The sequence below is a fragment of the Typha angustifolia genome, chromosome 7 (assembly GCF_048772165.1).
Source record: "Typha angustifolia cultivar Huaian chromosome 7, ASM4877216v1, whole genome shotgun sequence".
Classification (NCBI taxonomy): Eukaryota; Viridiplantae; Streptophyta; class Magnoliopsida; order Poales; family Typhaceae; genus Typha; species Typha angustifolia.
The window spans coordinates 9179863-9199992 of record NC_133245.1 but is presented as its reverse complement, the minus strand read 5'-3'; the positions used below and the strand labels follow the sequence as shown (position 1 = coordinate 9199992).

Below are 20130 nucleotides of genomic sequence, written 5' to 3'. Positions count from 1 at the left end.
AAAGTTGCTAGGGGTTTGATTATGAAATTCAATACAAGAAAAAAACAGAAAATAGAACGACGGATGCACTATCACACCAACTCGATACTGCCGAGCTATCGAGCTTATCACGCGATTACTCTACACGGGTCAAGGGCACCGGCATGGAGTTTCATGAGCTAGTGGAGAGGTACGTAGTCCAGTCCATAAATCTTCTGTTTTGATCTTGGTTTTATTATGTTTAAATTAATTTGACATTGTCTTTGACCTAGCTAGATATCTGCTTCTCTCTCTTCTCTACTTTATCATATTCTTTAGTTTTGTTATACACACCTTTGGATTATTGTTCAAAATAATGAAACGTACCTTTAAATTATAGTTCAAAATTAGCTTCAGAAAATACAATTTGCACCCATATGTGGTTTAACCAAAATTTAGGGTACCTCCGTCCAATGGCGAAGCGAGGGACCAACCTCTATCTCTTCTGAGCCCACTGTAATTAATTTGTTTCCTATTATTTTACTCATTTACTTATTTTCAATCAGTGTGCATCCCTAATAACTCACTTGATCGATGCAAGTGTTCTTTCTCCCTTCAATCCAATCCAATTGAGTGGGATCTAAATACTAAATTTAAATTTTATTTCTTAAACGGGTCCATGAGGAAGGTACGTACGTAGTTGGTTTGATAAAATCTATCAACTGGATCAGCAGTCATTTAACTATTTACTCATAGGTGAAATTTTTATGTGGATTGAAGCCTTTTTTTTAAAATTATTGCAATTAGTTGTTATTTAATCTTATGACTATTAATTTATGTATGATCGTATATTTATCTTGAGAAAATTACATAAAAATTAGTTTAATCTTTTACTCCTATTATTGCTAATTTTTTGTTTCCTTAACTAAATGGTAGGGTATATATAAGTTTCTGATAATGAATCATATATTTTCAAGAAGTGTTAGGTTCCGATCGAGTTATGATAATACAAATATGAATGCGATTCATTTATTAAACAAATCAGAATTTCTAAATACTAACACAACATATTTATTAAATTGCTTACATGGGTTATAAATAGGTCATCAGGTGACACAAAATATTTAATATTTTATAAATTAATCATGTTATAAACAGATTTATTCAAGTTGTAAACAAGTTTATTTGTGTTATAATAAATATTTTCGTGTTATAAACAAATTAATCAGATTATAAACATGTTAGTAAAATTATAAATGGATTAGTTAAATCATAAACAGATTAATTGGGTTGAGATAATAAATATGAACACGACTCATTTAATAATTAAGTTAGACGAATTAATTCATTTATGATCCGAACTTAATTAAACTAAACTCAAATTTATTTAAAAACTAAATTATCGTACGGAATTATAGGGTTAGTCAATTTTTGACATCAACCACAATGCAATAATACATAGCCTTTAGGAAAGAAAACAAAAATCCCGTTGGGACAACTTCAAGTTTCAGTGGAATTTACATACATAAGAATTATTTGTTATCTTTCTGACACTAGCATTGAGAAGGTCGTGGCCATCAGCCCTACAGACGAGCTGTGGAGAACGAAAATAGTTGGAAGTACTTTAACTTCAATATAAAAAGCCAAAAGTAACCTTTTTATTTTACAACAACTAATTAGAAAAATATTATTTTGTGAAAATCCTTCTTTCTCTGGCATTTCTTCATCTCGATCTTTCTTATTTTAGTTTTAATCTTTGCAAATATTTCAACAAATATATATATATATATATATATATATATATATATATATATATGTTGGTAATTTCATGTATTTAATATAAATTTTTATTAACTTTGAGCTAAGTTTTAAGTGGAGCCCACATATTATTAATGATGGTTTAATGGTGAAATTAATTTAGCTCAAAGAGTACTTTATTGTCATATATTCATTTAGTCAAATCCATGAAGATAAATAAATGAAAATTGGTTCTAAAGTGGGTATCATGGCAATGGAAAAATAAAGAAAAGTGAGTTTAGTACCATATTAGATATTTAAAAAATATTAGCATCGTATATAAGTAACAAATTTCATATGGGCTTTGGGCCCCAAAAGGGGTACCTATTTTGTGGGTAAAGATTACTATGCAACTTGACTCACACGCGCATATTTAATAGGCTGTCAGTCTGCATAATCTTACCACCTTGAATTTGGCTAAATTCTTACATAAATATGTGTTGCATGGAAACATGCCGACTTCTTTTGCCGAAGGCTCTAAAAGTGGCAATGCAAAGAAGTTCAGGGCAAATGTTACGTCTGTAACAAGCAAGGGCATCGTGCTCAGAACTGCCACTTGAGAAAAAAGAAGGAGAACTCAAAGAAGGAGAACTCTGAAAAGAAGAAGCCACAAGCCAATATAACTGAAGAAAAGAAGAAGCCACAAGCCAATGTAATTGAAGTGGAAAACCACCTCTCCGCTATTGTCTCAGAAGTAAACCTAATTGGTGGTAATCCTAAAGAATGGTATGTAAACACTAGAGCTACTCGACACATTTGTGCCAATAGGTGGATGTTTTCGTCTTATCAAACTGCAACAGATGAAAAACTTTACATGGGCAATTCAGCAACTTCCAAGGTGGAAGGAATAGAGAAGGTCATGTTAAAATTGACTTTAGGAAAAGAACTTACTCTTAATGATATAATTCATGTGCCCGACATATAAGTTTGTACTTATAAAAAATGGCATGTATGCAGGAAGGGGCTACTTGTCAAATGGCCTCTTTAAGATGAATGTAATGACCGTAACTCCAAAAATAAATAAAGAGGAATCTTCTTTTTACTTGCTTGAGTCTTGTAAAACTTGGCATGGTAGATTAGGACATGTTAATTATAGTACATTTCGTAGATTAATTAATCTTAATATGTTGCCTAATTTCCAAATTGATTTAAATAAAAAATGTGAAATATGTGTTGAAGCCAAATTGGCTAAGACTTCGTTTCATTCCATTAAACGAAGTACAAAACCTCTAGAACTTATACATACCGATGTATGTGATTTGAAATTTATTCAAACTAGAGGTGGAAAAAATATTTTATTACTTTTATTGACGATTACACAAGATACTATTATGTATATTTGCTAAGAAGCAAAGATGAGGCATTAGAAATGTTTATACATTTCAAAATTGAGGTTGAGAACCAACTTAGTAGAAAGATTAAAATGCTAAGAAGTGATAGAGGTGGTGAATATGAGTCACCATTTGCACAAATATGTACAGAAAATGGAATAATTCATCAAACAACAGCTCCTTGTGCTTCACAGCAAAATGGTATTGCTGAACGTAAGAATAGAACTCTGAAAGAGATGATGAATGCCATGCTAATAAGTTCTAATTTACCCCAGAATTTGCGGGGGGAAGCTTTGCTTTCTGCAAATCACATTCTCAACCGGTTACCCCATAAGAAATTGGATAAAACACCTTATGAGTTATGGAAAGGTCAAGAACTTAGCTATAAATTATTAAGAGTGTGGAGGTGCCTAGCAAAAGTTGCAATTCCAGTTCATAAAAGAACAAAAATTGGACCTAAAACTATTGATTGTATATTCATTGATTATGCTCATAATAGTAGTGCATATTAATTCCTGGTTCACAAATCAGATAATTCTGAGGTATATGAGAATACAATTATTGAGTCTAGGAATGCATCATTTTTTGAGAATATATTTCCATATAAATCTACATCAAAAGTAAGTTCTCTCAAAAGAACTTATGAAAATAAGCAAGACCAAGAGTCTATGCAAGAACGAAATGATAATGAATCTAGACGAAGTAAGAGGGTAAGGACTTCTACGTCTTTTGGTCCTGATTTTCTAACATATTTGTTAGAAAAAGAACATCGAAGTTATAAGGAAGCAATGTCTACTCCTGAAGCTCCTTTATGGAAAGAAGCCATTGATAGTGAAGTTGAATCCATTTTGCAAAATCATACTTGGGAATTAGTGGATCTTCCACCAGGGTTACAAATGGATATTCAAAAGGAAGATGAAAGCAGATGGTTCAATTGACAAATACAATGCGAGACTTGTAGTCAAAGGATATAGACAGACAGAGGGAATAGATTACTTTGATGCATATTCACCTGTAACAAGAATAACGTCTATCCAATTAATAATTGCTCTTGTAGCATTATATAATCTGGAAATACATTAGATGAATGTAAAAACTGCATTCTTGAATAGTGAATTAAATGAAGAAATCTATATGGAACAACCCGAAGGATTTGTAGCTCTAGGACAAGAGAGAAAGGTGTGCAAATTAGTTAAGTCTCTTTATGGGCTTAAACAAGCACCTAAACAATGGCATGAAAATTCTGACTTAGTTCTGATGTCAAATGGTTTTCACATTAATGAATGTGATAAATGCGTTTATGTGAAATGCACTTCAGATAATTATGTCATTGTATGTCTATATGTGGATGACATGATAATAACTAGTAGCAATATTAATGTTATTAAAGCTACCAAGAACATGTTGGCTAACAAGTTCGATATGAAAGATATGGGAGTTGCAGATGTGATTCTTGGTATAAAGATCACTAAGGTAATTGAAGGGTATGTTATATCTCAATCATATTATATTGAGAAATTACTCGATAAATTTGATAAGGATAATAGCAATATAGCCATAACACTTGTGGATGTGAATCTTCATCTCATAAAGAATACAGATGAATGTATATTTCAGTTAGAATATTCTAGGATAATAGGCAGTTTGATGTACGTCATGAATTGCACTCGTCCGGATATTGCGTACTCCGAGAGTAAACTGAGTAGATATGCAAGTAATCCAAACAGTGATCACTGGAAGGCGATAGTTAGGGTACTCAGATATTTGAGATACACCACTAACTATGGATTGCACTATTCAAGATATCCAGCAGTACTTGAAGGGTATAGTGATGCAAACTGGATTTCTAATACAAAAGATACCAAATCCATGAGCGGATATGTCTTTACACTTGGAGGTGCATTTATTTCATGGAAATCTTCTAAACAAACATGTATAGCTAGATCTACTATGGAATATGAATTCATAGCATTAGATAAGGTCGGAGAAGAAGCAGAATGGCTCTAAAATTTTTTAGAAGATATTCCTGTGGCCAAAACCTGTGTCCGCAATTTGCATACATTGCGATAGTCAATCGGCTATAGGAAGAGCACAGAGTCAGATGTATAATGGTAAGTCACGACATATACATCGTAGGCATAATACAGTACGACAATTGATCTCAAATGGTATAATATTCATTGATTATGTGAAATCAAAAGATAACATCGCGGATCCATTAAGGGTTTAATAAGAGATCAAGTATATTGTTCATCGAGGGGAATGGGTTTGAAGCCTACCACCTAGAGTAATGACACAACGGCAACCCAACATAGTTGACTGGAGATCCCAAGAACTAGATTCAAAGGGACAACCGAGTTGTGGGGGCATTCTTTGAAATCACTAAGGAATTAAATTTTCTACACCTTTCCTATGATGACATAGTGATAAACATGTACTAAGTGTTAGAGTAAGCAATGCTTTTAATGACTCATATACTTTGGAAATCTAAGTGGAGTATGGTAGGATACTCTTAATAAGAAGTCACCTATGTGAGTGTGAATTGGCCCGCTTCTATGAGATGATTAGGCTAAATCTCTAGAGCACTCAAAGAATTACTAGACGCGTCCAGGGCCGAAATGTACACAACATATAGAACCGACTGTGTTGAAAAGAGCCGTGTGCGTATTATTGTCTTGATTTATACAAAAGCTGAACAGTTCAAGACATCATGTTCACTGGTTAGCGAATAAATCCGATAATACTTCACTATGGAAGGTTCAAAGCCAAAAGCTACCTATCCTGATGTAGTAACTTTTCATTGTACTCTTGATCAAGTCTGCATTTCATATGCATTTTCAGCCAATTCATTCATGTGGGGGATTGTTGGTAATTTCATGTATTTGACATAAATTTTTATTAACTTTGAGCTAAGTTTTAAGTGGGGCTCACACATTATTAATGATGGTTTAATGGTGGAATTAATTTAGCCCAAATAATACTTTATTGTCATATATTCACTTAGTCAAATCCATGAAGAGAAGTGAATGAAAATTGGTTCTAAATTGGGAGGCAATGGAAAAATAAAGAAAAGTGAGTTTAGTACCATATTGGATATTTGAGAAATGTTAGTATGGTATATAAATAACAAACTTTTTATGGCCTTTGGGCCCCAAAAGGGGTATTTATTTTGTGGGTAAAGATTACTATGCAACTTAACTCACACGCGTGCGCCGTCCGGCCCGGGTCAGCTTGGTTCGGTTCGCACGCACGGGTCAAGTCCAATTTTAATTTTTTGCCTGATACGGGTTCAAATCTGGTTTGGTTCGGACCCGAAATGATGCATCCCTTCACAGTGTAACTGTTAATTGGTTTCAGACCCGAATGGTGCATCAATTCGGGCTGTCAGTCTGCATAATTTCATATAGAAATTTAGTTCATGAGTCTGCATTTGAGAGAGAGTACAGCATGGTTCAAGTTCAATCAAGGCATTAGAAAGCTGCTTCCTTTCTAGTGCAAGGCAGTCGTTGTATCCTGGGAGACCGACGTCCACTGTTTAAGAAGTAATCGGTGGAGGGCGAATTGGTCTTAAGGAAATAGTGTCAAATACTAGACTTGACTATTCAGAATTTTATATTCTGTAAGTTTATTTAATTTATTTATTTTGATCGGATTTTTTGTAACTCTTTAGAATCAGATTGTTACCGTTAACAATTTATATATAACAGATAAACTGATCAAAAGTTTGACAGTTTTCAACTATTTTCACCATTAGTTTTAGATGGAAAAATAATAATGATTGTACATAGATTACAATTGCAAGGAGGTTATGGGGGTCATGACACAAATAAAAGTTCAAGAGACTTTGGATTTGAACAAAATATAAGAGGTAAACTATATTTTCTGCAAATTAGTAATACATTGTTCTTACAATTTAGTACAGTGGTTCGCAAGTATCAAATCAATTATTCAAGGTTTAAGAGGCTAGAATTACGTACTTTCTATGCTCGTCATGGTTTCAAATATTAAATTATATATGAATATGATGGTTGAATGGTGCACGAATTGTCGAGTTACCAGGTAGAGCTCGGATTTGGAGTGTTTGATGAGCTATTTGATGTACAAAAGCTAAAGGTAATTAGCGATATGATTGAGGATTAATGTCTTGCATAATATTTGATGTGCGACTTTTATTTATCACCTCAATTTCATCTCTATGCATAAAAAATGAGGTGGATAATTTGAGTTAACCAGTTGTTAGTTGTTATCTCAACAATATTACTTTAAAAGCTTAAGCTTACAAGTCTAGAACGGTGATTTTGGATTATTTACACTAGATCTTAACACTCTTAGCTCATATTTGAGGTAAATGAGCGACTCGAGTGATCTAGGCCTAGCTCATCTCGGCTCAACTCGATGAGGATTTTTTCTAAAGTCAATTTTAGCTCGAGCTTGAAATAAGCTTGATAAGATTGGCTCTTGTATGCTCGTCTTAGGCTCAAGAAAGTTTTATCAAGCTCGACTCGATAGCTCGATAAAGAAAGACCACACTGTATTCTGAGGGAAGCCGTGGATAAGGTCCTTGTGGATGTTGGAGGAGGCGCCATTGGAAGTAGCGGAGTGGACATAGAAGTGATTGGGCTTGGTAGAGATGGGAACGAAGGCGAAGCTGTTATTTTAAGCAGAGTAGGGTAGGTCTAATTCTTATCAGATTAGGATGCCCCTAAAGGGTCATCTCTTCTAATCCTTATCTTATAAGGATAAAACATTTATCTCTATTATATACTAGATCTAATGATATACTAGATATATTGATCATCTCTCTATCCTAGTTCTTTCTCTCCTTTCAAAGCTACATTTAGGCCACCAAGGGTTAGGGTCTAAATGGGTAAATCAATGTGTCATTCTTATTTGATGTGATATGGTTCGACATCAACTTTGGAGTAAATCATCTACACATCTACTTGATCATAATTTCATGATTGAGTCTTTCTCTATCCATATCAAAAATCCTACTTCCACTGTGAAAAATGTAATAAACGCCATAAGAGATGAGATTTATCACATACTTTAATAAAAATATGAAAAAAAAACTCAAGCATAGATTTTTACGCGAATTTTTTTCAAACTGGGTAAAAAACTTACAAATCCAACTCGAATCGAAATTAATGATTAAAACCTATAGCAATTAACAAAAAGGCTTACAAATCACTCACCGATCATGACTCAATATGTATCACAACTTTCTTACTAGACCCCGTGATACACTATTTTTCGTGATAGGTTTTCAAATCTTAGTGACCCTTGAGGTTGATTCTTCCATCTCAGTAACTCTCGAGATGTAGTTCTTCTAGATCTAATAAATATGTGTTGAGTTGAGAGCGATTCAATATGAGAAATGATCTCCAATAACCTCCAAACGATGATCTCAAGATAATGATAGCTGACTTTCTAGGGTTATATTTAAACCTCTTTATATACCTCTTAGAGATACAATATAATATCTTTTCAAAAAATTTATAAAATATCTTAGAGATAAGATAAATATCTCTTCAAAAATTCTTCATAAATTTTATTAGAGATAAAGTAAGTATCTCTTAGAAATAAGACAAAAAGATCTCCAAATAAATTTTAGGAGTAATAGATTTTATGAAGATCTGCAATCCCATTTGAACCACATATAGTGTGGATCAACTCTATGAGCCTAATCGACCATGGATCTGTTGGGCCAGTGCATACTTGGTCCAACTAGTGCTCGCCTAAGCACCTTATTCGAGACAGCCTCGATAAGGGCCTAGCTAGCTCCACTTGGTGCAACTGTTTCCCCAATGTGAAAGTGCTTCATCTCTCAACTATTTCTTGTGATCACGACCCCATCCTGCTCAAACACCAATGCTATTGGTGGGATAGGTGAAAGCATTTTCGCATGGAGAACTGATGGGCCATCCTTCATCCCATTCTATAAGGACTCCCAAGAGAGCTCCTATAATAGGCCCCTCTCACACAAGACCTCACTACCCTTACTCACGAAATTAAGAAGTGGTCTTACTAGTAGGTAGGGAATCCCCGTGTTAAGCACAAGGCTGTTGAGGATGAGATTTTAGATCTCTAGTCCCATTCTCAGCTGAATGGACTCAAGACCTTCCTAAGATTAGAATGGAGTTTTGATTACTTCAAACACACCTTCACTAGCTGTAACCCTCCCTCCTTCTCTTCTAAGGCACTTCGGCCCTAAGTTTTGTTCGGTCCCTAGGGTTTGTTGTCAAGATCACAGCTCTCTTGTCGCTCCTCCTATTGAGGAGGAGATCTATAGATCCTCAATAGCTTGGGCCTGGACCGAACCCTAAGTCTGGATGGTACAAACACGTATTTTCTTGCAAAATCTTTGGCTTAACATGAAGGGTGCTATATGCAACGAGGTGCAAACATTTGCAATTTCGGATCTTCTCAGTTTGAAACCAGCATTCCCATGTTTCTTGCTCCGGCTTGACTTGGGCGGACCGTAACATAACCCTTTGCATCTCATTCATGTACAACTTCTCATTCTCTATAACTATGAAAACAACTTCCTTCTCCGCAACAAATAAACAGAAGAAAGCTAGTTAGTGACCAATTTATGCAAAACATAGCATATAGTCTTTTAGAATTATATGGAAAGTTATTAAGAATAAGATTCATTAGTCATCTAGAATATAACACATAGATGGAAGAATCTCAACATCATTGAGAGCACAAGTCACAAAAACAGATGAAACTAATCAGCTAAAGACTTTCAACATGAACTGATTATGGTGATTTAATTCACTTAAATGTTCTTGTGTTGGTAGTAACCATCAAAGAAAAAAATACTTCCAGATTTGATTCTTTGGATGCAAGTGTTAACATATTCAGAAAAGTCAAACATATATTAGAACGCAAAATTATTAGTCAATGCTAATGTGATATGTTTTTGACATCTTAATTTCTTTTATGACTGTGGCATGCACTATCTGTAAGAATAGCATGTAGTAAGAATAATGCAAGTGAATTCAAAAGAACTATAAATAATTATGAATGAAGAGCCGAGGAATACATCTAATGGTGAACATATATTGAAATCTTAGATCAAAACACTATGTATGGATGATATGAAGTGCCTAAACAAGAATTCTTGAACGGCGAACAACCAGAGTATTCACTACATCAAACAATTTCCATTAATGAAACCATGTAAATCCATCGGATAATCAAAAATACGCATGTCTGATGAAATGGTTGTTGCTATCTGCTTCAATAACGAATCATTGTTATTATACCATTATTTTTTTATAATTTATATTTCTTTTAAAATGACACTTATTAGATATTTCGATAATGGCAGGCTTTTCATGAGTTTAATGCTATGTATAATGCAACGGGCATACAAGAATTGCATCATTGAAGTCTAGCTATACTAATTCTTCATATCACGTGGTAAGATTAATGAGTTATTACTCTTTTTCTATTTTAATTGTACATTTTATAGATTTAGATATCTTTCAATAATTTATTGCTTATTGTTTGTCTAATTGACATATGTTTTATCTTATATCTATGTGTTGATACCTTTTTATTTTTATTTTCTTCATATAGCAAATTGTTGTTCAATTAAATTATGTAAATTTTTAATTTTGATAGGTATTTCCAGTTAAGAAAGCAAAAAGGATCATAAAGCATCAAACGAGGTAAATCTATAAATATTAGTGTTTAAGTTCTTGATTTTATTTATACCATTTATGTGTAATAATAATATAAATAATATATAGGGTGGTGAAGAAGTTGTTTTAATATCAATTAGAAGACCTTATCGGACGATGACATATGGAGTGGTCCCTCAACATTAGTTGGAGGGGAGAGACTAGAATAATAATTTTGGGAAGTTTATATTGAAGTAATTGTCGCACCAAATGAGCCCTTAGTAAGATACCATATCATTATGAGGTCAATTGGAGATGCCATTGCAAAGACAATGATAGCTTGGCCTTCTTACTTATAAAATTTTATATATTAACTATAAGTTTATTATACAATTTTTTTTACTTAATCTATGAATTTTATTTTATTTTTTCAGGTCAAACCATGATGAAGGTGAAATACAATATCGATACCTCAAATTTTGAATGTGTTAGATGTTTTATTTTTATATGAAAGGTTTTAGAATATCTAATAACAACTTTATTTTGGTATGACCACATTTGGATGGTTGTTGATGTGTCTATACTCCATAGAAACTTATATTTTTTTTCAAAAGTCAATATGTATATTTTGTGAACTTATTGTTTGTAGGGTTGTCTTTGTTATATATATAATTTTGTTGATATGTAGTAGAAAATAATACTTTGTTTGATTGCACTATATCAAATGATATTTGAATTTAGTACAATTATAGTGTCAAAAATTTTAAAAAAATAATAAAATTAAGTAATTAGTTTTAGCAGCATTTTCGCAAATACTGCTCTTGTAAAAGCCAAACAAGACCTCCACCAACATTTTAGCAAAAGAGTTATTGGCACTTAGAGAAATACCACTAATTATTATTTTATCAGCGATTGATCAAATGCCACAAATTATTTCTACACTAGTATTTACAAAATACCAATATATATTTACCGGTAATTGCTGAATCACTAAATATTATGGCATTTATCGGTATTTTTGCTAATTGTCAGCAAAACCTTGATTGGCAATCGAAAGTGCCACTTAAAGCCCCATAAATTCTGCTATTTATAACTTGTGCTATATATTATATGCCGCTGAATATGACAAAAATATCGGTGTTGTTCAACACCGACATGACTTTAAGAAAAATTTTATAAAACACCAGTGTTGAGCTTTGGTGGATATATGACCACTTTTAATGTATTTTATGACTGTTGGTATAACCTATTTTACTTTGTATTATGTATAAATGAGGATGAATAGTTTATCTCAAAAGAGAATGAAATTGAATTAAAGAGATTAGTAAAATTGATTCTCTTATGACTAATTATCTTATTATTATAATGAGATAATTAAAATATATACGCATGTTCTCATCTCAATACAAAAGGAAAAGAGAAGAAATTTAACTCTAGTATGATAATTTATTTTTATGTTTTATATATACACAAAAGTCTTTTAGTCTCAACTAAAGCACATAAGGCCAAATTGTATAGGGAAGTTTTATATTATATGGTTTATACACTTTGCAAATTATAGTGTAAGAATGTGAAAATTCATATCTTTAAATCATATACAACTTTTGAGGGCAAGTTTTTATAGAGAATGTTGAATAATTAAATTTGGTTTATATCAGTGTTTCAACTTGTTTGATCTTTAGTGCACCACATTTCTATTTCATAAGTTATATCTTTTATCTGTAGTGCAAAATAGTAGGACTAACTAGAATCTTTATATCTTAAAATATTATTACTTATTATGATAAATATTAATATGTAAAGTAAGATCGAAAAGAGGATATTGAAAATGTAGTACATATTGTCTCTATGCATATGAGTGTAGATATATTTAGTAAATAACAATACATGTGTATGTAAAATACTAATAGATAATTTAGAATGATTTAATGTAAATTATAAGGTTATGTTTATCATTAAGAAATATATTATATCAGAAGGTCTTAGTAGAAAATTCTACAATTTGATATTACTCTTACTATGGAAAAAGATTTTATGAGAAACTTAATTACTTACATAAGATTAAAAATAAAATTTTAAAGATAAGCTGAATATAAAGTTTTAGTCTTTGTTATTATATAGTATGTTCACATTAATAATATGATGATCGAATATGACGATCAGTTTGGTGGAGTTTAAGGACAGTCCTAAAACTTTAGATCGATAATAGGATGTATTTCCTAGTAAAATGCTGAAAAATCTACCTTACAATTAATTGATGCTCTATCAACTACAAATGCAAAATATATAGCAGTGACAGAGCCTATAAATGAGGCTATTTGGTTTATTGGTTTGACCGATGATTTGGGTGTTTACTAGGAGTAGATGGAGGTGCATTGTGATAGTCAAAAGTGCAATTTGTTTGGCAAAGAACTAAGCTCATCATGCTAGGACGAAGTACATGGACGTCCAATTTCACTTTTTGAGGGAAATTTTAGAGGAATATGATATTTCTCTTTATAAGATTAGGACTGCAGATATATTGACAAAAATGGTGACAAAGATCAAGTTCCAATAGTGTTTGGACTTGATTAGTATCATATTTGATTGATTGCTTGGATTTGGCATTTTAGGATGCAAATTTGTATGCCATGCATTTTTTTTGGAGTTTCTTCAATCTCTTTGTAGTAGTAAAAATAAATTTTGGTTGAAGTCTTGGAATTTTCACAAAGGTGGAGAATTGTTGGTTTTTTGGCTCAATTCTATGGAGTTCGATAGGGGCGTTTGAATGCTTGGAAATCAATCGCATTTATAGAGACTTGCAAAAGGGTATTCAAACTCATTTGGGCAGCTGTTCGAGTGCCTCATGGAATTTTTCTTTCGTAAGTCACTCCTATAAATACCATTAAGATGGGTTTAGGGTATACTAATCAAGGAGCTTTTGGAAGAGAATGCACCTATTATATTTGGAGGAGATTGGAGGCTTAAAAATAATTATATTTTACATCTCTACTAATGGATTGAAGATTTGTATCGCCCGTGGATGTAGACATATTGAAGATTTGTGGTTTGCATATTTGAAATTCTTGTCTGTGATTATCTTGGATGCTTATTGCTCTCTACTTCTAATATTGTAATTGAGTTTTTCTCAAATTAGTGTTACTATTAGCCTTGTTAATATTTAGTTAATACCATCCATTACTATTCTACTTGTTCTTGTGTTGGGTTAGGGATTGCTTCGGCTTCCCTACCTATTGATTAATCAATAGAAGTCAATTATAAAGCAAATTCTATAACTTGCAATATAGTTATGGTGCAAGATGAGTGATTAAAAAAATGTGATAAATGGATATTAAATCTATGATACATAATATCTCCATCAAGAAAGCAAAGATTAATTAAGAGTACTAGGATTAAAGTTAAATCTTTGTTTAAAGAGAGTTGGAAGTTTTCATGTTTTGTACATCTACGGCTGAATCATAAATTGTCATGATATATTTAGTTATTATATATGGAAGGTTATTTGATGCATCAGGAGAACACTCGTATTAATTAAATGAGCAGGAATAAGTAATATATGAATTTTAACTAGAAGTAAACGTTTTAGTACTAACATCGTGACTATAGAAAGATATTGTGTAAGTATTATTATACACAATAACCTTCATGGTTCAATGTTGGTCGTCTCACTTTTCTGATGGGGAGACCAGAGTTCGTCGCTTTCAAAAATTACTATTTAGCCTCAAGCAAAAATCTCGAAATTGGCTCTCAGAATTATCTTCTGTCTTATTTGTTTTTTGAGCACGTAATGATCTTTCTTTTATCAACAAGTTCAAGACCTTTCTTTATCAAATATTCAAGCTTAGGGTAATCCTATCATTTTGGAAAATTATTAGGCCGTTGTGCAAGGAGAAATTTAAATTGGGTTTGCATGCAAAAGGGAAAATGTTTTTTGATATGATTTGCGGTTAGAAATATTAAAGAGGCATATTTCCTTAAAAGGAGGACGATTTTCTAAATCAAAAATCATATATTCCAAAAAGAATAGCTTAATCTCATCCCAACTTTACTTCATCTGAGACGAATAAAGTCCAATTAAGCTTGAGACAAAATTTCTACCGATTATCAAAGACACAATTGATTAGATAAATATTTTGTCAAGAAAACGACAAAAAGAAAAGAAACATATAGACAATAAACAAACGTATCACAGGTAAAGATGGGGTCTCTGTCCTCCATTCTTCTTCACTAGATTGAATACTGTTAGAAGCGCCGCCCCCAATTCCTGAAGATTAAAAGAGACTTGATCCTTTCATCTTCCCAGGTAACGTTGTTCCACCATACCCTTTCTCCTCTGATCACGGCGAGTGGGCTCTTGTTATCTACACCCACTGGAATTTTCTTCAGTTTCAAGCAGTTCTTCACTTCGAGATTCTTGATAGATGGCAACACTCCTCCACAAACACTAGTCAGCTCCGGCAATTCCCACAGGCGCACCGTCTGTAACCTTGGTAGGGCATCTTTTCCCAAGATCGAGTTGTCAAACACGCACTGCAGATTATCACAGAACTTGATCTGTAGCGTTTCGAGTTCTTGAAGACGCAGAGTTGGAGGAAAGAGGCAGGTGAGGTTTGGACAGCAATCCAGATGCAAGTGTCTGAGGCAACTCAGGTTCGACAGTCTCTCCATCGCCCCACCACAGAAAGACGTCAATTTTTCTAGATTGGAGATCCATAGGTTCTGCAAGCTACCCATTGCAGCAATGAGCTCTATCTCGTTCCCACTGAAAACATTCTCCATTCTGTTACATCTATCTATCCAGCACTCCCTCATTGGTCTCATCTCCTGGAGATTCAAATCTGACAGTCGGGTTAGAAACGCAAGGTTCTTCAAAGATATGACTTCAGCGCGAGCAAGGATTCCCTCAACTCCGGCAGGATAACTATCTGAACTGTGAATCTCCAAGAAGCGACTATGACTGGTAGAGTGAGAGAAATGCTTTGTCTTCAAGTACGTATCTCTGAACACATATTGCATGCTGTGCACTAGAATATCGAGGTCCATGCTTTCTTCCTCTAAGGGGCATATGAAGAAATGGAACTTCTGAAGGCCATTTTTCCACAGTGGAGAATCTTTATTCAAGGATTTGAAAAAGCTGGCATTACTCACGGATATGCGTGCTGTTGCATCATTCTCATCTTGGTTAAATGTGAAGCTAGATGAAGCCCGTTGGTCCCAGGTCAATCCAACCTGTATCCATTGCATGGCCTCCCAATTAATTGCTTCATCGTTGTTACCTAATTGCAAATTTTGAAAAGCACCCGCTGTGTTAATTCCATAGGCGAAGTTGGCGAAAGTCGTATTGGATAGATCAAGAATCTTGAGTTTGGGAGGTACATGTAGACGCCAGTCTGACTTCAGGGATCGACATCCGTTTAGTAAAAGGCGACGCAAGTCACGAAGTCCATTGGTAGATGGTAAATACTCAATGGAAGTGCCAGACAAGTCGAGGGTTTTAAGCATCTTCAGAAGGTCGAATGATCCAGATTCTATCTTCTTAAGGGAAGCTGAGCTTGAGGCGTCGAGGATCTCAAGCTTGACTAGCGGCCTGATATGCCGGACCTCCTGTAAGCAATCACAACATTTGAGAATCAACAACCGTAGACGAACCAAATTGGAGATTGACGATGGCAGCAATCTGATTCGGGTAAATGAGAGGTCGAGCACACTGAGCATTTGCATGTGCTGAAAGTAACTGTCTTGGATAACCTTCAGATAATGGTTTCCCCTGAGAAGCAAGGTCGATATAAAAAGGCATTTGGGACTTCCACAAAGTTCCTTGATTGTGCTCTCCATCAACGATCTTCTGCTACACGAACCCCCTACAGCAATCGACAAGTTATGCAGCTCCAAAGCCACTTCCCCGTGGAGATCATCTCTTGCAGAAAATTCAAACATATGCAATTTGCAGGCAATTCTCATGTCTAATGCCACCTCTCTGACGACATCATGCACCCGGACATGATCGTCATCCTCCCAATACAGCATACCGTGATCTAAGAGCACAAGAAGGATGTCCCGACCCATCTTAGCCTTTTCCATATCATTGCCTCCATCGATTAGGCCATCCATTATCCAGTAGTGGATCAAATCGTTACTGGGGATTCCTATATCCTCAGGAAAGAGCAAGCAAAAGGAGAAACAGTCCCTTACCCTGTCACTGGGGAGCATAGAATAACCAAATCTCACAGCCCGGTACATCCCATGAAACGGACCCGCAGCCACTATCGATATCATAGCGCTCTCCTGCGCCTTCGTCATTGCTGGACCAGATGGCACGTTCCGAAAGGCCCCCGCCAACAAGATGATCGGCAATGGCATCCCGTTGCAACCTTCGACCACAGCCGGCCCAACCTTGGAACTGATGCTTTCCCCGGTCATCTCACGGAACAAGTCCCATGAGTCCTTCCGTCCAAGACTAGTTGGTGTGATAACTATATCCGGCTCCATTACATTCAATGATCTACTAGTTCTCGTTGTTGCAACGACCTTTGAAGCATTCAATCTATTACGGCGCGGAACTCCCATGCGGTCCAACACACCGTCCTCTTTAAACCAAGCATTATCAAGCACCAAAAAGAAATTTCGCCCTTCCAGACTTTCACTGATCTTTGCCCTCATGCTTTCTTCGCTGAGGTCAGCTCCGACGGCAATCGATAGGCGTGTGGAAATCTTCTCCATGGCACGTCTGACACTGCAACTGCTAGATAGAGGGATCCAGATATATGTATCAAATAAATGAGATGTCACGGCTGTATTGTATGCCTTCTTCGCAGTCCATGTCTTGCCTGAACCACCAATGCCATATATGACCACCGTACCAACTTCTGGGTTCACTAGTGCTCTCTGGAGTTGTTGGATGGCTTGGAGTTTCTCTCCGGGTAACATGTCCCGATCATGGCCTACTTCGATGTTGTCCATCGCCCTCTGTTATTAGGGAAAAAAAAGGACAAGATTCTAAGGAAGCAAAAGGAGGTTGTTGTAAGTTGTAATGGAATAGTTGCGGGAATAGGAACAAGACGGAGGGTATTCAGGGATCCGAAAGAGATAAGAAGAGGAAAGGAAACAGTGGTGGGAACAATGAGGAGCCTTCCCAGAATTGAAGAGTACCAATCAGAAATAACACTGGAAACAGATTGGAAAATTAAAAATGAGGAACCTTCCAAGAATCGAAGGTATACACGAGGATGTAGATGAATAATTGAATTGCAGATAAATCACTGGATTCATCGAACCCAGGATATAGTCTTGCGAATCAAGCAAGAACCTCAATTAGTCCTTGGGCTGATTTTTTTCATCCACAGGGCCCACAAATGAAATCAATTGAAATCCCTTGGCACTTTGTTGCAAATAAAGCCATCTGATCAAAGGACAGAATTTTCTATATGAGACTTAAGTGCCACCGTCCCATGTGTGCTTTCTCCGTCGTGTTGTCGTCTCTTTCCTTCCTGTTTGTTTCCTGGGCTCTTCTGGGGTCCTGAGTGTCTCCTTCCCATGGATGCATTCCTCTTCTTCTCAGATTGCTTCATCGGCTTCTATTATCTCCCTCTAACCCTCTTTGCCATCTTATTCTCCAGATTTACTTGAAGAGAGCTGACCTAGGAGGAAGAATAAAAGGGAAAGAGAAAACAAATGGCTGTGGAAATTGTACAGTTCCTCATGGGGAAGTTTGTGGATGCTCTTGCAGAGGAGGACAACAAGGCAATTCCTTTTACTCTCCATTTCCAAGAGATAAAGGATGAACTGGAGAAGAAAGTGAGTTCCTCCACATCTCTAGGTACCACTGACTTGCTCCGAGAATCTCTCTACGACCTCAACGACATGCTGCTCGCGTGTCAACTGCTGTCCAAGAAGCACAGAGATGGCAATTCTTTGCCTGATAAGTTGTTTCTTTTCAAAACTAAGAAGAGATTACTAACTATCAAACGAAAGATCCGAAGAATAACTGATGCAAGAGTGGAACCAAATCCAGTTAATAGTAGCGGTCCGTTGCGTCGTGACATTGGCAGATGGGAGGCAGCGGAGTTCGATCGTTGGACTTCTCATGCAGTGGAGGGATGCAGGGTCCATGGTCTTGGAGATCATTTGGTGGAGATGGAGAGGATTCTCTTGGAGCAGAACACAAATGGATTGTTCAAAGGCATTGGAATTGTGGGGATGGGCGGAGTTGGAAAAACGGCCTTAGCACAATTGATCTTTAATAGCCAGTTTGTGAGGAGACACTTTTGTCCAAGGCTCTGGGTGTGCATCTCCCAGACGAGCAGCAGCAAAGAGAAGGGTCTAAGAAAAGAGATTGTGGAGAGGATGCTATTGTCCCTTGGGGTTGACGAGGAGGTCATCTCATCAATTTCTAGGAATAAGACGATCGGCGATGACCTCACGGAGTTGATGTTTATCCTCCACCAAGAATTAAAAGGTAAGAAATACCTCATTGTGTTCGACGATCTGTGGAACATTGACGAATGGTATGAGGATTTGGGCCTCGGGCTGCCAAGAGATGACGAGTGGTCTGACCGTCTCGCCTTTGGATTGCCAAAGGGGAGCGGTGGAGGAGTCATCGTCACAAGCAGATTGGAAGAGGTAGTGGTGAACATGGTGGGAAGAGAACACTTGTACCAACTACAACCTACATTAGATAGAGAAAGTTGTTGGGCAATATTCATGGATGCATCCTCGAGAAATGGTCATACGTTTGATGACCCTTCTCTAGGGGCCATGAAGATGGAAATATTGGACTGCTGTAGTGGCCTGCCATTGGCTGCAAAGACTATTGGGGAGATTTTATGTGCTTCTTCCTCGTCGTCGGGTGATTCGAGCTAGCAAATAAGAAAACTTTGACAGTAGCTTGACCTCGTCCAACTTAAGCGAGGAATTTCTTATGGATCATCTTACGATTTTGCAAATGAATTTTCATTACAGATTGGTGTGTATCTGCTTTCTAGTCTTGGCTTAGCTAATCTAAGTGAACTTGTTCAATAATTTATTTGCTTTTCTTTTCTTTTCCTTTTTTGAAAAAGGTCTATGGACCGAATACATTAAATGCTCGTTGTTACATCATGATCCTGAGGCGGATCAAACCATACATTGCAAAGTCTATCACTGAAGCTATATTTGCAAGGTTGTGCGTCGAAAAGTTGTTAACCCTACTAGTGAGAAACCCTAAAGTTAGGGTGAGCTTAGAGGATGCTGATGCAATCCTAGATCAGATTGGAGATCGTCCAATCAACCTTGAGCTGGAGCTTGTTGACTGCTTTGACCATCACACTTGAGTCGTTGAATAACCAGGCCGTCCTATTAGGGCATCTTCTAAGGAACTCTTTAAGCCCCTCTAAGACTACCATGGCTTCACCACACAAATTACTACTATAATG

At 35.7% G+C, this 20130-nt stretch overlaps 2 protein-coding genes across 3 annotated transcripts; one reads left to right on the top strand and one right to left on the bottom strand.

Annotated features, from left to right (window-relative positions):
- Positions 1–14941: 14941 nt before the first annotated feature.
- Positions 14942–19738, top strand: LOC140762423 (probable disease resistance protein At5g45440). 2 transcript variants are annotated; one of them, XM_073100216.1, is made up of 2 exons: positions 14942–15023; positions 18337–19738. In XM_073100216.1, the coding sequence occupies exon 2, from the start codon at positions 18392–18394 to the stop codon at positions 19577–19579; it is 1188 nt and encodes a 395-aa protein (XP_072956317.1). In that variant the 5' UTR covers positions 14942–15023; positions 18337–18391; the 3' UTR covers positions 19580–19738. The 2 variants fall into 2 exon arrangements, with proteins under 2 accessions (XP_072956317.1, XP_072956318.1); XM_073100217.1 differs by lacking the exon at positions 14942–15023 and adding an exon at positions 17731–17934.
- LOC140762224 (probable disease resistance protein At1g61300) lies at positions 14963–17680 on the bottom strand. The gene has a single exon (XM_073099874.1). It carries the CDS (start codon positions 17678–17680, stop codon positions 14963–14965), a length of 2718 nt encoding a protein of 905 aa, XP_072955975.1.
- Positions 19739–20130: the final 392 nt, after the last annotated feature.